Source organism: Ictidomys tridecemlineatus, chromosome 12 (assembly GCF_052094955.1).
Source record: "Ictidomys tridecemlineatus isolate mIctTri1 chromosome 12, mIctTri1.hap1, whole genome shotgun sequence".
Lineage (NCBI taxonomy): Eukaryota > Metazoa > Chordata > Mammalia > Rodentia > Sciuridae > Ictidomys > Ictidomys tridecemlineatus.
Genome location: NC_135488.1, coordinates 97,755,853 through 97,771,408, shown reverse-complemented (window position 1 = coordinate 97,771,408; position 15,556 = coordinate 97,755,853). Strand labels below are relative to the sequence as shown.

The 15,556-nt window shown below is 33.9% G+C and overlaps 1 protein-coding gene across 16 annotated transcripts in view; it reads left to right on the top strand.

Annotated features, from left to right (window-relative positions):
• Positions 1-15,556, top strand: part of Lclat1 (lysocardiolipin acyltransferase 1) — a 175,894-nt gene that overhangs the window by 96,317 nt on the left and 64,021 nt on the right. For all 16 annotated transcript variants that reach the window (XR_013429118.1, XM_040271541.2, XM_040271538.2 and 13 more), the window contains 2 exons: positions 8,731-8,877; positions 14,244-14,360. Coding sequence is in view for 15 of the 16 variants with exons in the window: in XM_040271541.2 (XP_040127475.1) it covers positions 8,731-8,877; positions 14,244-14,360 (264 nt within the window). In the remaining variant the exon portion in view is untranslated. The remainder of the gene's footprint in view (positions 1-8,730; positions 8,878-14,243; positions 14,361-15,556) is intronic.

Sequence of the window (15,556 nt, the reverse complement as noted above, 5' to 3'; positions counted from 1 at the left end):
TGTTGTCCATTTTCTTTGTTTAGGGTAGTCATTTTTATTATTGCAAACTTTTCCTCCTTCAAGATAAGAGAAAAATTCTTCATTTCCTGTTTAAACATTTCATTCTTAACTTTCCCATTTGCCTACTTAGTTTTCCCACATGAGTTATAAAGTCCTTAGAGTATCTTACACATTGTGGGTTCTTAACTATTTGTAGACTTGATAGGATTTCATGAAAATGGAAACTATTAATGAGAACAGATGTTGGATTAGAGAAAAAAGGATTTTAGAACCTCTAAACCAAGCAAACACAAATTAAATGAAGAAAGACATAAGTGTAGGCAGCAAACAAAATTTGCATGATGCAAATGAGAGTTAAGGAGTGAAATAAAGTTGAAGAAAAGGAAAACTGGGTGCATTTTAGTGGTTGGCTGTATCCTGATTAAGGCTGTGTGAGACTTAGGCCATTGACAATTTGGTGTGATTTTATCCTGCTTCACACTCTAAGAGACCTTGCCTACTGACAATTTGATTTTAGGGAGTATTTAAGATTGCTATTCTTAATTGTTTTTCAAGTACATGTTTGTTTGCCAAATGCCTAGAATATAATTATTTGGTCTAGTTAGTTAATTTACAAATGGAAATAATATTACATCTGTAGTGCCAGGCTGGAGAATAGGTAAATAAGTGAAGAAATTTGAAAAATAATAAGTAAAAAAATTTAAAAGTTCTTTTCCTTAGGAATCAAAGTAACAGATTTACATAATAAGCAAGGAAAGAAATCATTGTATTTAGGTTCTAGGTCAAATTATAAGGAATTTTTGATAAATTACTATTTAGACTTTGTTAAGATTTATAAAATTAGATTTTAAGAAAAAAATGTCCTGTAGACAAAGAGGTAGACCTGGCTTCCTTAATGATTTTGTGAACCTTGCAGTTTTAACTAGAGTTCAGCTTCTGAGGGTGTTGAATAAGGCTGTTTAGATGGTTGGGGAAGCTCAGATTTTGCATGTGAATGTTTTGGGGATTTTTCTTTGTCAGAACTACTAGCAACAAAGCAGCCCAGGGGTGACAAGTTCTCCAAGATCTACCCTAAATTAAGAACAAGAGCCCTGGGCAACCCCCAAACCTATTCTCCTGAGCAAGCACCCTGTTAAGGGAGGAGCCAGCAACTCAGCCTGAAAAAACTGTTGGTTGGGATTCTGAGGCGGGAGAGGGTAGCACAGTGCAGCAAATGTTTCTTAGGAGAAAGAAGCCTGATTCATTGTCATCTGCTTGACCATATAGCTTGTATTCCCTTTGTACCTATTCCTTTCTGTGGCTTTCAACTTCAGCCATTTTGACCTTTTCCTGGCCAGATATCCTCTTGGGCCCAAACAATCATTGTATCATAGTCTTCTAGAACACAGACTTGCTTCCTGCTGTGTAATTGCTAACATTAACATTAGATATTTTGCTGTAGCTTAACCTTCCTTAGCCTACTTCCACCTTGGTGGTGGGTTTTAGGTGGTATCCTAGTGCCTTTTATTTAAGTTTAAATTTTTCATCTTTCTTCCTGGAATCTGTTTGGCCTCTCCAATGACCTGACATTTCTGTTAAAAGTTTGATATTAATTGTCTCTTGTAGAAGAAATTAATAAAATGTCTATGTGTGTGATGTAAAAAAAAAGAAAAAAGAAAAAAATGTCCTATAGAGGGCCTAGGGTTGTAGCTCAGTGGTAGAGTACTTGCCTAGCATGTGTGAGGCACTGGGTTCTGTTCTCAGCACCATGTATAAATAAAATATAATAAAGGTTCATCAAAACTAAAAATATATTTTTAAAAAATTGTCTTGTTGCTAATGGACTGCAAATAGATTGTTGTTTCCAGCTAACTTTATGGCCACTTAATAATAACTCGTGAAATCAAGTATTAAACTTAAAAGTGTCATTAAAATCCATTTTCTTGGTGATTTTATACCAAGATATGAGTGTGCTTTTTGTGCCCATTCAACTCTTGGCTTCTTGGTTTCTCTGGATCATTAATTAATCACACTTGAGTGGCAGAACAGTTGAAGGCTTTTAGAAAGCATAAAAATAAGAGTAAATATACAGAGATAATGATTTAAAAACTGAATAAGTCATGTACTAAACTAAACATTTTACTGATCTGACCGCATGATTTCAAATTAAAGTAAATTCTGGGATTCTAAAGCTGAACACAATATTGAAATCTAGGAATATCATAGATTGTAATGTATCTAGATGGTTCTGAATGAAACCAGAGAAAAGTCTGCAGAAATAGCTTGGCCATTCTGATGAATGAGTGCTTTTTATCCACTCTCACTTTTTAGGATGTACAAAGACTATGAGTGGAACAGGAGTTCCTGTGGTGGTCTGCTTTCACAGAGTAATCAAAACTGGGTAGGAGGCAGTTCATTAAATTCACCATCCCAAAATATAAACTATCTGCCAGAATGTTAAATGTTTTTTTTTTTTTTGGTCAAAATTACTTTAAAAAATGACTAGAATTTATTTTAAGTGCCTTTGGTAATTTTATATTCATTTTTCTTTGTAAAGATGATGAATAAGAACAACTCAGTTAAAATCTATTGTATATCTGATCAACACATTGTAGAAACATGAATACAATGCATAGTGCTATTAAACCTGACAGTGCTGCAGGGCAGGGGTTGTACGTGGATAGGAAAGCAATGATTTAAGTGTCCATATTTTCAGTTTTATCTAAATTTCATGGATTCATTTACAAATGTTAGTAAAGTACACTCATGTATTGCTTAATGATGAGAATATGTTCTGATAAATGTGTCATTAGCTGATTTTGTTGGTGTGTAAACGTGGCACAAAATTATGCAAACTAAGATGGCTACAAAGTCACTAGGCAATATGATTTATAAAACCCACCATTATATATATGGGGTGTATTGTTGACCCAAACATTACTATATTGAGACACAACTGTATAAATTTATGTTAAGATGTCATTGCTCATGTATATAGTTTTAAGAATAACTAAACTTACTAAAGTCATCTTGATTTTACTATTATAAACACAAAGGATGGATGTTTTTCTGTTTAAGATGTTTATAATGCCAAATTTTGTCCCCTTTAAAAGAAAAATACTTCCTTTCCCACCTAGCTTCTTCCTATTTGAAATGGACTTTCACTAAAGTTGCAACAAAGCCATGACTGTCTTTGACTTCATCTAGTTTGGTGGACTCTCCTTTTAGTTTAACAAAATTTCCTGCTATTCCCCTGCCTCATAACTCAGAAGAATAAGATGAATATGTTTGTAAACTGGAAAAGACTTGCCACAAGACTCAGTACCAGGAACACTTCACTGTTGCAAGTTTCATCACCTGGAGAAGATGCATGTGCCTCCTCACCCAAAGTAACTTGGCCCTCCTGGAAGCACTTACTGCTAGTATACTAGAAGCTCCATCTGTGACTCTTCCAGTTGAAGATTCCTGGCTATTTATTCTATACTATAGTAAAAACTAAAGTTGTTACTTTCACAGCACACTTTCTGTTGGCCTTCCCTTCTTTAGTGAATTGATGAATTATGACTTCTGTTGTATCTAAGTCAGAGTTTCATGGCCAGCCTTCTTCTCTGTGTTGTTCCATTTATTTTTAAACAACTAAAGATCAAAGATGATATTTGACTCATTTCAACAACAAACCTTTCTGGTGTGCACATACTATCACAGAGGATGAAGGTCCTAATACTGGCTATCCTAGCCTCTTGTTAGCAGGGATGATTGTTTGAGCCAGTCTCATCAAAGGGACAGAGGGAGGCTTTTGGGAGGCTCTGGGAAAGATCTTCCTCCTCAATAAGAGAGAAGAGTTTGATGGGATTGTGCTGCTTGTTCTGCATTTATATAATTATGAGAGCTGTGATTCTTGGAGCTTCTATAACCTGTGGATCTGGAAGGGAGGGCCTCAGAAGGGTGGGAGGTAAAAAATGAGGTACTGAGTACTGAATCAACACTGGGGCCAGACTTTGTTGTATGTGAGAAATTTAAACCCAGATTATGTAAATGTAGACTTTTAGGTTGCTGTTCTGTTATTTATAGCCACAAGCATTCTGTGTCACTGCTTTCCCTTGTTTCACCAAATTGTGAAGAAAAATACTCATTGACTGGTTGACTCATGGAATGAATTTTATTAAATGCTTATCATGGAATCAAGATTTTTATGAAAGCTATCAAGTGAAGTATAATAGAGCTTATTAGATACATTCTACTTCTGTTGCCTAGATGTACACACATCTTTGCTTATATTTGGACACATAAACAGATCATTTCACCTTAGAATTTGTACTGGTAATTGAAAAATAAGTTTTTGTAATTGTTAATTTTTTTTTAGTTTTATTTGCCAGAGTTGCTTGGCTGAGATGGGTTTTGATTATTGAGAGTAAGGTTGTAGCAAGAAGATAGCATGAAAAGAAAGGTTAAATTCAGTTAATTTAGTAACTTATGTGCCAGATGGTATACTAGGATTCTTTCTAGGATCACACTGAGAATTAAATAATTTAGGGAGATGGTGTTGAGATTTTAGTAACTGAATTGAAGCTTTTGCTTTGAATATGTTAGCTTTTGAACACAGTATAAGCCCTGAGCTACATGGAAATTGACATTTTCCTTGATGGGAGAAATAACTCTAGGCTTTAAGGTTATCCATTCAATCATTGCCGAAGTTAATACAATTGGCTACCTAAATTGACTATCCTGTTGATATGTGTCATTGTTAACATCCCAGTGAGATACACATTCCTCCAGACTGCAAGGCATCCCAAGAATGAGCTAGGAGGCCTATAGGCCTATAGGAAAATAATTAAGGAATTCTTTTCCTTGAATTAGTAGTTACATTCTGAAATTTTCTAAAAGGAATGCTTTTGTAACAGGATAATTTTAGGAGAAAGCAGTAAAAGAATTTGGTATGAACTTTAGAGTTTTTATACCTGCTTTGTATTTAATGGAAATGCACAAATAAAATGAGTCTTATAAGTTCTGGAGTCAGAATTCTGTTTTGGGTTCTTTTGGGCTAAATGGAACCAGGCATTGGCAAGCCTGGTTCCTTTCTATAGGCCTTGTGGAGGGTCTGTTTTCTTGCCTCTTCTAGCTTCCATAGCCCTTGGGATCCTTGGGTTTTTTAGCCCCTTCCACCATTTTCAAAGACAACAAGAGTTGGTTGAGTCCTTGTCACACATTCTGTCACTCAAATATTGAGTTTTCTTTGGTCTCTCTCTTCCACTTCAATTTATTTATTTATTTATTTATTCATTCATTCATTCATTCATTCATTCATTTATTTGTGGTGGTACTGGGAATTGAATCCAGGGTCTTACCTATACTAGTCAAGCACTCTACCACTCAGTACATACCTGGCCCTTTTTAAAATTTTTTATTTTTGAGAGAGGATCTCACTAAGTTGCCCAGGCTGGCCTCAAACTTGTGATCCTGTTGCCTCAGCTCCTGAGTATCTATATTTACTGGTATGTACCACCATACACTGGCTCTCTTCCACTTTTAAGGACCCTTGTGATACTTTGAGTCACTATAATAATCTAAGATAATCTCCCTATCCTAAATTCAGTTGATCGACAACCTCAATTCCCTTTTGCCATGTAATCTAATATTCACAGTTCAAGGAATTAGGGTATGGACATCTTGAGGAGGCTTAGTTATTTCTGCCTAACACATGATAGTTGCTACAGAGATGTCTCTGATCATAGGTTCTCTTGGTGTTGATAATCTTTCTTTGTGGAGTGGAGTGAAATTTGCAGTGTTTTTTTTCCATTTTTCTCCATTTTGTGGTTTTTAAAGTTTGAAATTATGTTTAGAATTAAGTTTGCTATGAATAGTATTTAATTGCTTTATCATATTTTGATTTCTATCTTGTATTTTCAGCACAGGCACATTTGAGACCTAATAATACAGGCATACTACAACAGGATTATTATAGGACAAGGTCATAAAGTTAATTGTTCACTTTCACTCAATGTTTTTAAGAGCCAGACCTTTATGGAAGTTATTCATTTTAGAAGAAGTATATAGAGAACATTACCTAATTTGTAATGTGAGTTAAGGGACAATACAGCTTCTCTAACTTTGTCTAAATAGCATATGATAACCTGATAGAAATTGCAGATTTGAGAACTTTACTCATTAATTAATTTCTGGGTTTGTTTGTATAACTGCTTTTGGTTACATATAAGTACACACTCAGTAAATGAAGTGTTTTCTCATGATCTTTGTGATATAATATTTTCACATAAAATTTGCATCTGTTCATAGTACTTTTAATTCTCATTTAATACAGGTAGTATTTCCTTGATCACACCCCTATCTATTCAGAATTGAAAATACTGTTGAAGGGAATAACTATCTCTTCCACAGGACTTTTTGCCTCCTGTGTCATATTCATAATCCCACAATAGATAATAGCCCATACCATACATTATGAATATGTAAACAGTGGTGATAAATTAGCACCTATCTTTGAGATTCAGTATTACAGCACTAGGAGAGTAGTGATGTTTTTGTGATTCCCTTAACTGTTTTTGGGGGGGGGAGTGAATAGACTTACTTTATATTGAGAAAGAATGAATAATGTAATACACATTCAAGTAAATAGATCTTTGTAGCCAACTTTAAAGTCTGGTAAAAGGGAATAAGTCAAATAAATTTTGGTTCTAAAATTATAGACTAGGCTTGGACAATGGAAAATGCTCAGGGGTTACTCACATCTGCTGTGGGAATGCAGTGCTGATACTATAAATGGGATTTCAGAAAGATGGTGGCCATAGAGCTATGCCACTATCCACAGATTCTCTTTATAAATTTGCCAGGTGCCCAGCCCTTGCCTGGAGAAAAATTCAGCATAAAGAGAGTATGTCCTACAGTGGAAAAAGTATGAAAAAGACAAGTTATATAGCCGAATTCCAAATTTTATAACTTTCATTGTCATTAATTAGCTCATAAAAGTATAAAATAAACATAAATTTTGAGGATCTCAACAGGTCAAAAAAATATGAGTATCTGTTGCTTTAAACATGGATAAAATATGCACTCATGTCAGTAAAAGGAGAGGGAAAAAACTTACAAGTTGTTCCTGTGACTTTTATGGAAAAAAAGGAGAGAAAAAATTTAAGCTAAAGGAAGTGAAAAAAGATTCAAAAACATCAGTGATATGTAAATGAACATAAGAAAGCACAGGCTCCATGGGGAAGAATCTCACTCTTCAGAGGAGAGATTCAAGAGGTTGAATTTAGCCATTTTATGTCTATTCTGGAATTCCAGGACCCTACAGAATGTGAGAAAAGTGTTACAGCAAAACCTCATGGATACTGCTACCATTCTCTTTCCCTAAGGGGGACTTTTTCTTACATGAAAGGAAGAACTGCATTCCACCTGTCAACTCAGCATAGGACAGCCTTCATAAATATGAAAACAGAACCAAATTAGTAGACATTTGAGATGAATAAAAGGTTTTAAAGAGAATGAGTTTTGTACTTAAAAAAAATGAAAAAGTCTAATCTCTGAGTAATAAATGATTTTCTAAGAATAACTTAAATTATGTGTAATTAATATCCTTAGAGGAATCTAGGTATATATTGCACAGAGACTGTTTAGTATATAGTCTATAATTATTTAAAACTTTAGCTGTGGGTCCAGACAGCCTGTGTTTGAAACCTGGTTTTACCACTAACTAGTTGTTTGGGTCTCAATGTGCCTCAGTTTCCTCACCCAAAATAGGGATAATAATTTACCTAATTTGTAAACTAATTTTGAAAATTAACTAATACATAGAATAACACCAGGTACACAGTAAACATTACTTTTATTATAATCATGTGAACTCATAAAAATTGGCTAATATGAAAAAGAAATAATTGTAAATCTTGAGAATAAGAAATATGATTGTTGAAATGAACTCAATTCCCTGTGGTTCTAGGTGAAATTTCTGACAGACAGAACATTGGGTTGACCTAAGTAGTTATTGTGTGTGGCCCAAGTTTTCCATGTGGGCTATTATCCAGACTATAGATAGGTCACCTTGAGCCTGGCATCTCCCATAGTAGTTCCAGTCTCCATGGCATGGGAAAGCTAGGTGGTCATCTGAAATAAGGCTGATCTAGGGCTGCCTTTTCATCAGCAAGGCGCATTTGCCCTGGAGAAAGGCAGCGTGACCACAGTATATGCTCCAGCCAACATGTTACTAGTCATTGCACAATTCCCCTTTTCTTTTAAATAAAGTGACTACCATTGAAAATAGCAATTGCATTTAGAGATTGAGTAATACAAGAAAGTAAATATTCAAGAGAATGCAATAAATGACCTGACAACAGTTCTTTGTTTACTGCTTTGTAAACCTTATAACACATTCGTTTATCTTTTGTAGATAGCTTGGTTATAATGTCTGTTTTGTTAGGATTCTTAAAATCTTGGATGAGTTAGTGATAAATATCAGGGAAATTTATTGCCTTGATATTTTAATAGCTAGTTTGGATTTGAAAAGAGATTTTTGAGAATTTTGCAAATTCCAAGATAACCTTTAAACCCTCTTAAAAATATATTCTGGTTTATCTTTTATTATGTAACCCAAAATTAGTGCTGAATTTATGGCATATCAGTGTTGGTTATTATGATAGTAAATAATTTATACTAAAATTAAAAACTTGAAAAGTTATATGTAATAATATGTAGATATTGGTAATGAAACTGCGCAAATGTTCGTTAAATTTATTCCAGGTTGGGCCATGCAGGCTGCTGCCTATATCTTTATTCATAGGAAGTGGAAAGATGACAAGAACCATTTTGAAGACATGATTGATTATTTTTGTGATATCCATGAACCACTTCAGCTCCTCATATTCCCAGAAGGGACTGATCTCACAGGTAAGACAGCCTGGGTTTGTATCACAGAATTTTAAAGCATCTAGTTAAAACTTCTTATTCCTTGGATGAAGTAACTGAATACCAACAAGATTACTAGATCACCCCCAAGGTCACTCATTTAATCAATAGGATGTCAGGCCCTAGACACTATTTAATTTATAGGACCCAGGATTCCAGCCCATGGAATTTATTATAGGCAAGCCCAAGTGATCGTTGTTATTCACAACTGCTATCCTAGAACTTTACATTTTAGCCCCAGAATATATTTTAATATTTCAACGCTTTATCTTTATGTAAGCAAATTTTTAATCATATTTTTGGTGAAGTTTGTCCCACCTTCTGTTCTATATATTCTCTTGTCTGCTTTCAAGGTATTTATTTATCCTTTAAACTCTTTTTGCTTTCAGTGCCTTCCTTATCAGAAAAGAATCTGATAGTAACTAATTTCAATTATTGTTGATTTAAGTTAACTTAATTACCTTTCTTTTGATATTTAATCCTTATTCCTCTTGTAGGCAGGAAAGACATTATCTCATCCTTCAAAACAAAACAAAACAAACAAACAAACAAAAAACAGCCATCATTGAGTTATAGAGGGAAAACAGGAGGACATGTTTAGAACTTTCTATCTTCCCAGATATCAAAAATATTAAAAACAAAATATTGTATACTCTGGCCATGCACAATGGTGCACACCTATAATCCCAATGGCTCAGAAGGCTGAAGCAAGAGAATCGCAAGTTCAGATCCAGCTTCAGCAACTTAGTGAGACCCTAAGCAAATTATCAAGGCCCTAAGCAATTTAGCAAGACCCTGTCTCAAAATTAAATAAATAAATAGGCTGGAGATATAGCTCAGTGGTAAAGCACCCCTGGGTTCAATCCCCAGTACAACAAAACAAAACTAAACTTTACAGTCTATCATAGTTACTAACTTAGTGTTTTCTACAACACTTATTTAAACCCCAGGTCATTTTTACAGATGAAACCTTCTTTTGCAGTCCAGAATGTAAGATGGATAAAAGTGGAACTATCCTGGTTGAATACTGGGAGGAATGATGCGAAGGGGGCATAGCTTCCATAGGAAGCAGTTCTAGAGAATCCTTGGACTTGAAAGAGCAGAATTTAACTTTAATACCTTAAAGGTATCTTTCAGAAAAGATACAGCAGCACATTGAAAGGATCCAGTAGATGAATGTGTGCCTCAAGAGGGAAAACAGACAAAAGCAGAGTAGATGGAAGTCTAAAAAAATAACAAGTAGTATGGAAAGGAAGAACATGTACTAAACAAAGAAGGGCAACCCTTAGAGCTTAAAAAAGAGAACAAGTCAAGTAAATATTAATTCAAAACATGGACATAATAATTTATGGAACAAATTACCCAAAAAGAGTTCATAATAAAAAATAAAATTTATAGAAATATTTAAGTAAGTGAGGATTGACTGATCCACAACTGAGGTTGATAAGGAAAACTAAGGTATTTTGGGGAAGCAGATACCAAAGATAGCAACAAAGAGATCTTTAACTTATCTATTACAGATGGAGCTGAGCTAAATGAATCATGGAAATACTTATTATGAGGACAGTCTCTAAAATACATGCTTATTGTGTAACATCTGTTTGATTTTATGGTTAAAATTTTAAAATCAGGATCAAAGGGAATAATATGAAAGCTAATATTGGCTACCTGTTGCTTAAGCTTGGAAATATATCCATTGTAGGTTTTAAGTTAATTGATTTCCAGTGCCAAACTACCTTTAGAAATTAAACTGGAAAGATAGCCAATTTAAATTTTATAAGACTTAGAATGTATGACGCCTAACCTTGGATATTGAAATGTCAGTTTCGTTTGATGGAGTATAGAAAACAGTTGACCGAATTACATCCTGATTTATTTTTGTGAATGACAAAATGTACACTAAAGAACGTCAGTTTTGGAACTTTATAATAACAATAAAAATAATATAATAATGATAAATAAACACTAATGGGAAAAGGTTCATATGTTGCTGCTCCTCTGGTACATTAGTGTTAACATGTTCCATATATTAGTGTTAACATATTCCATACATTAGACCTTTAGAATCTATAAAATATATTCAAAATGTTTTTTATTTTATATTTTTTCTCAGGTTTCTTTTATAGGTGATGAATTTACATGTAGTCGCAGGCGTTTGGAGTCCAGTGTGTTTCCTATTTCACATTTTTAAAAAGTTTTTTTATTTTAGTTGTAGATGGACACAATATCTTTATTTTGTTTATTTTTATGTGGTGCTGAGGATTGATTGCTGTGCCTTATGCATGCAAGGCAAGAGCTTTTCCACTGAGCCACAACCCCAGCTCCTCCACTGCATATATTTTTATAAGTTAAAATGGCATTTACATCTTAAGGCCAAATTACAAAAGCCAGACTGTTTGCACTAATGAAATAAAAAGTGGGGTCTGGTATTTTGTTTTGTTTTGTTGCAGAATTATATGAGTTAGAAAAAAATTATTTGAAAAGGGCTAAGAAAATATTTTCAATTTGGAAAATTGAAAAAAAATGTTTCTGGTTACCAGTTAACTTTCAATTTGAATTTTTAATTATAAAGAGAACATTTTATAATTTTTTTTAAATTTTGAATTCAATTTGCTTGTACATTTCCAAATTAGTGCATTTAAATATGACCTTGCATGCATTCTATCTCCATGTATTATTGTTTTTCTTTTTTCTAATACTATGTATTAGAAATACATAATATATGTTAGTTTTAGAAAGTTCAGAAACAGAAGGATTCACAAAAATTCTTATAATTTCACAGCTCATACATATGTAAACACTATTCTAATTTGGTCCATTTCTTTTGGGTCATTGGTTACAGATACACACATATATAGGTGTCAATGTGTATATGTATATCCATACATATATAATCTTAAACAAAATTGGAAAACTAAGATTATACTTCGTTCTTTTCCCCTTCATGTTATATTGTAATATTCACATCATTATATATTCTTTGAAAAGGTTGAGTAGTTTTATATTATATTGACATATTGGTATTCTCCAGAGAAATAGAAACAGTATACCAATAGGGAGAAAGAGATTAGGTTTATTTTAAGGAAGTGGCTTTTGCATTGATGAAGGCTTGGCCCATCCTCAGGTTAGAGCCCCAGGGAAGAGTTTCAGATTTAATCCAAAGGCTGCCTGGAGGCAGAAGTCCTTCTTCCTTGTGGAGAAGGGAAGGACACACTATCTTTTCCTGTTAAGGCTTTCATTTAATTTAGATGAGGCCTTCCCACATGGTAGAAGATAGTCTGCTTTACTCAGTCTACAGATTTAGATATTAATATATCTTAAAAAAACATCTGGAATAATGTTTGACCAAGTACCTGGGTACAGTGGCTTAGTCACGTTGACACATAAAATTAAATATCACAATTAGAATATTGCACTTTAGAGTTCCAGTTCCCTGATTTGGAAAGGAAAGCTTCCAGACTTTAACACAGTTACAATTTTATATACAATTTAACACCCTTGTATATAAAACATCTTCATTTAATAGATATATATATGTTTCTGGGTCTTTATGTACAAAACAGAGTTCCTCCTTTCATGAAGTTAATATGAGGGAAGAGATAAGTAAGTTACAAAAAGTAGGTCTAGTTGTCATAGGTACTGTTCAGAAAAATAAGGCCAGATAAGGAGAGAACAACAGAAGAAGGCAGGATGCCATTGGATATAAGGTATTTAGGGCAGGCATCTCTACTCTTTCATGCATCTGTATGGTAGGTGAGAAGCCCTGTGGGAAAGGGGAAGAAAAGCTGCATAGACCTGAGGTGGGGACATGCCTGGCTGATTTGAGAAGGAGAGAGAGCCCTGCAGTCCTGTGGGTGGAAGGAGTGCTGTAGTGGAGGAGTTTCAGGGAGTGAGTTGATAGGAGGTTGTGGTCAGAAAGTAGGATGTTAGTGTAATTACTAATAAGAACAAGAGTCTGGGGATGGGTAGGTAAAGTAGGGTCAAGAGGAAAATCTGCATCTAATCTCTCTCTCTCTCTCTGTTTCTACTTTCCCGTGTTGTGACTGTACATTTTAGAACTATTTGTACTTGTATGCACATTAATTGAGAATTCAGTTTTTGTCTTCAGAATCCCCAGTCTTTGACAAATTGGAAGAGCAAACTAACAAGCAGTTACTGTTCATATTTATGTTGTCTCTGGGATTCCTGATTCCATATAAGGTCTGCCATCTACTTGCAACAGAAATACTGTTTGTAGCCCCATGCCCACAGAATTCAAAAATTAATGTAAACAGCTTTTTACTTTACATATTTAGGACCTTTCCTTTTTATTTGCTTGAAATATGTGGGTATTGGATTCCATTTTTTTTTATTATACCATGATGTAATACCTCCTATAAGAGTATTCTTTGAATATTTTAGTATTACAGAATGCATCTGTGGTTTCTGGAGGTTTGGACGGCTTAGTAAATTTACTCCTAGGAAAAGTTGTATTTATGTAGATGTGAAATTTGTAGAGTGTAGCTGAGGATTGCAGATTCTACCATCTGCTGTCATCAGAAGGTATTTTGTGATCGCTCCCAAAAGTCGAGGCCAAATTTCTGAACACTTTACTTTTACCAAATGTATTTGCTGAATAATAGGGTTGGTTCTTCTTGGAACTTGCAAGTTACCTCATGGAATGGAAAAAGAAGGTTTCACCAACAATTGGAACATACACTCTACTCTGTAACTATATTCAGCCAAACCATCTTCAGATGTTTGTACATCATGTGCTAATCATGTGCCCATTCTGTTATGGAGTGGTTTTGGTTAGTAATATTAGCCTGTCCTTTGCCTGAGCAAGGCAGATATTTTACTTTGCATTGAAGGCCTAAATTATTGGGTTAAAAAAATGTTAATCTGATATATATGATTGCTAGTTGTTTCTTTTAGATAGCTAGATCCTTATATTTTGTTAGTTTTTAAGTCTTATTAGCATTTTTTAAAAAATTTTAGTACTTTTTATAATTACATAAGGATTATTTTATTAAAGTTTTCATTTATTAGTTTTATTTCAGTTTTCATTGCATATTGGCTTTTATGAAGTCTTCTAAAGCATTTAAAAGATTTGAATATAGATTTCAGGAAACTTTCATGTAAAAAAATCTATTGATACCGTGTTATAAAAAGTTTTAAAAATTCATTAAATTAGTCAAGAATCTTTGTAATGACCTATCTAAAATGTTTGTATCTTCTTAGTATTCTGTGTTCAGTAATTACAGAATAATACTTGCCATTTTTATCAAGGAAATTCTGCACTTCTTTCCTTACCTCACTATTTGTTACCATTTATTTGATGGTTTCTAATGGTCCGTTGTTTTGTTTAGAAAACAGCAAAGCTCGAAGTAATGATTTTGCTGAAAAAAATGGACTTCAGAAATATGAATATGTCTTACATCCCAGAACTACCGGCTTTACTTTTGTGGTAGAGCGTCTAAGAGAAGGTAAGCACTCATCTCTTTTTTTTCTAATAAAGTGGCAAAATTGCTAAACTTTATATGCTTTATATATAGGTCTTTACATTGTATAATGTTGACATCTGTGACACATAGTTAACTTCACCTGGTAATTGCTACACTGTCATAGAACTGCCTGTGCCTAATATGGAAAGTCTTTAACTATTATATAAGTAAAATTACAAAGTTCTTACTTCTTTCCCTTTGTTCCTTTAGTGTCTAATGTGCTTTAAGATACGAACAATAACCTGTTCAGTTGAAGCTTTTCAACAACTAAGCACTCATGATTTTAAAGAAATTTACACACACTGCCAGTCCAAAATCACATGGAAATGGTACATCAAGAGTGTTGTCCCTGTTAGTTTGGCTTGTTTTAAAATTGTGTGTTTACACACATGTGGCATGGACATGTGAGCTTGGGATCACATTATCTGTGAATAGGGAGCCCATCAACCCATTGAAGGTCATGAAGGATATAATTCATCATCCCTGGGGAATAGGCAAAACGGTACCAAGACCCTACGCTGGTGATACTTCTTTCTTTCCTTTCTCTCTCTCTTTTCCCTCTTTTCCTATGTGGTATCATTTACTGTGGCGTCTAATTTGGACTTGTTCTTTTTGTTCACCAATATGGTTTCTATATTTAATGCTTTTTTTAAAAAAAAAAATTCTGACATCATGTAACACATTCATCTACTAGATGGCTCTGTTAACAGTGTTTGACTTTGGAGCACATCTTTTTGCCAAAAGAGATCTTCCTAAATGTAGGCAGGATACATTAATAATAATGAGAAATTATTTTATAGTGGATAAGAATATATTCATAAAGCCCTCTGTTCTGAAACCTTGGAAATGTTTTAAAAGCAAACTGATTCATAACTTTGCTACACACTTAGGAAATGTGTATTGCTTAGTCATTACTCAAAGCACTAACTAATAACCACAATTAGTAATTTTTCCTGTCAGAACTAGTTCTAATCCTCACCCTTACCCACCCAGCATATATTAGTAAAAAGAGAAAGAGAGACAGATACAGATTATCCCTTTTGCTTCAGCTAGAAAACAAGATGGCAATTTAGATGACTCCATTTATTTAAACTAGAAATGCAAAAAGAAATATTGATTATTGTTAAAATAGTAATTGTAGCTAACATTATTTTAGCATTTAATAAATACCAGGCATT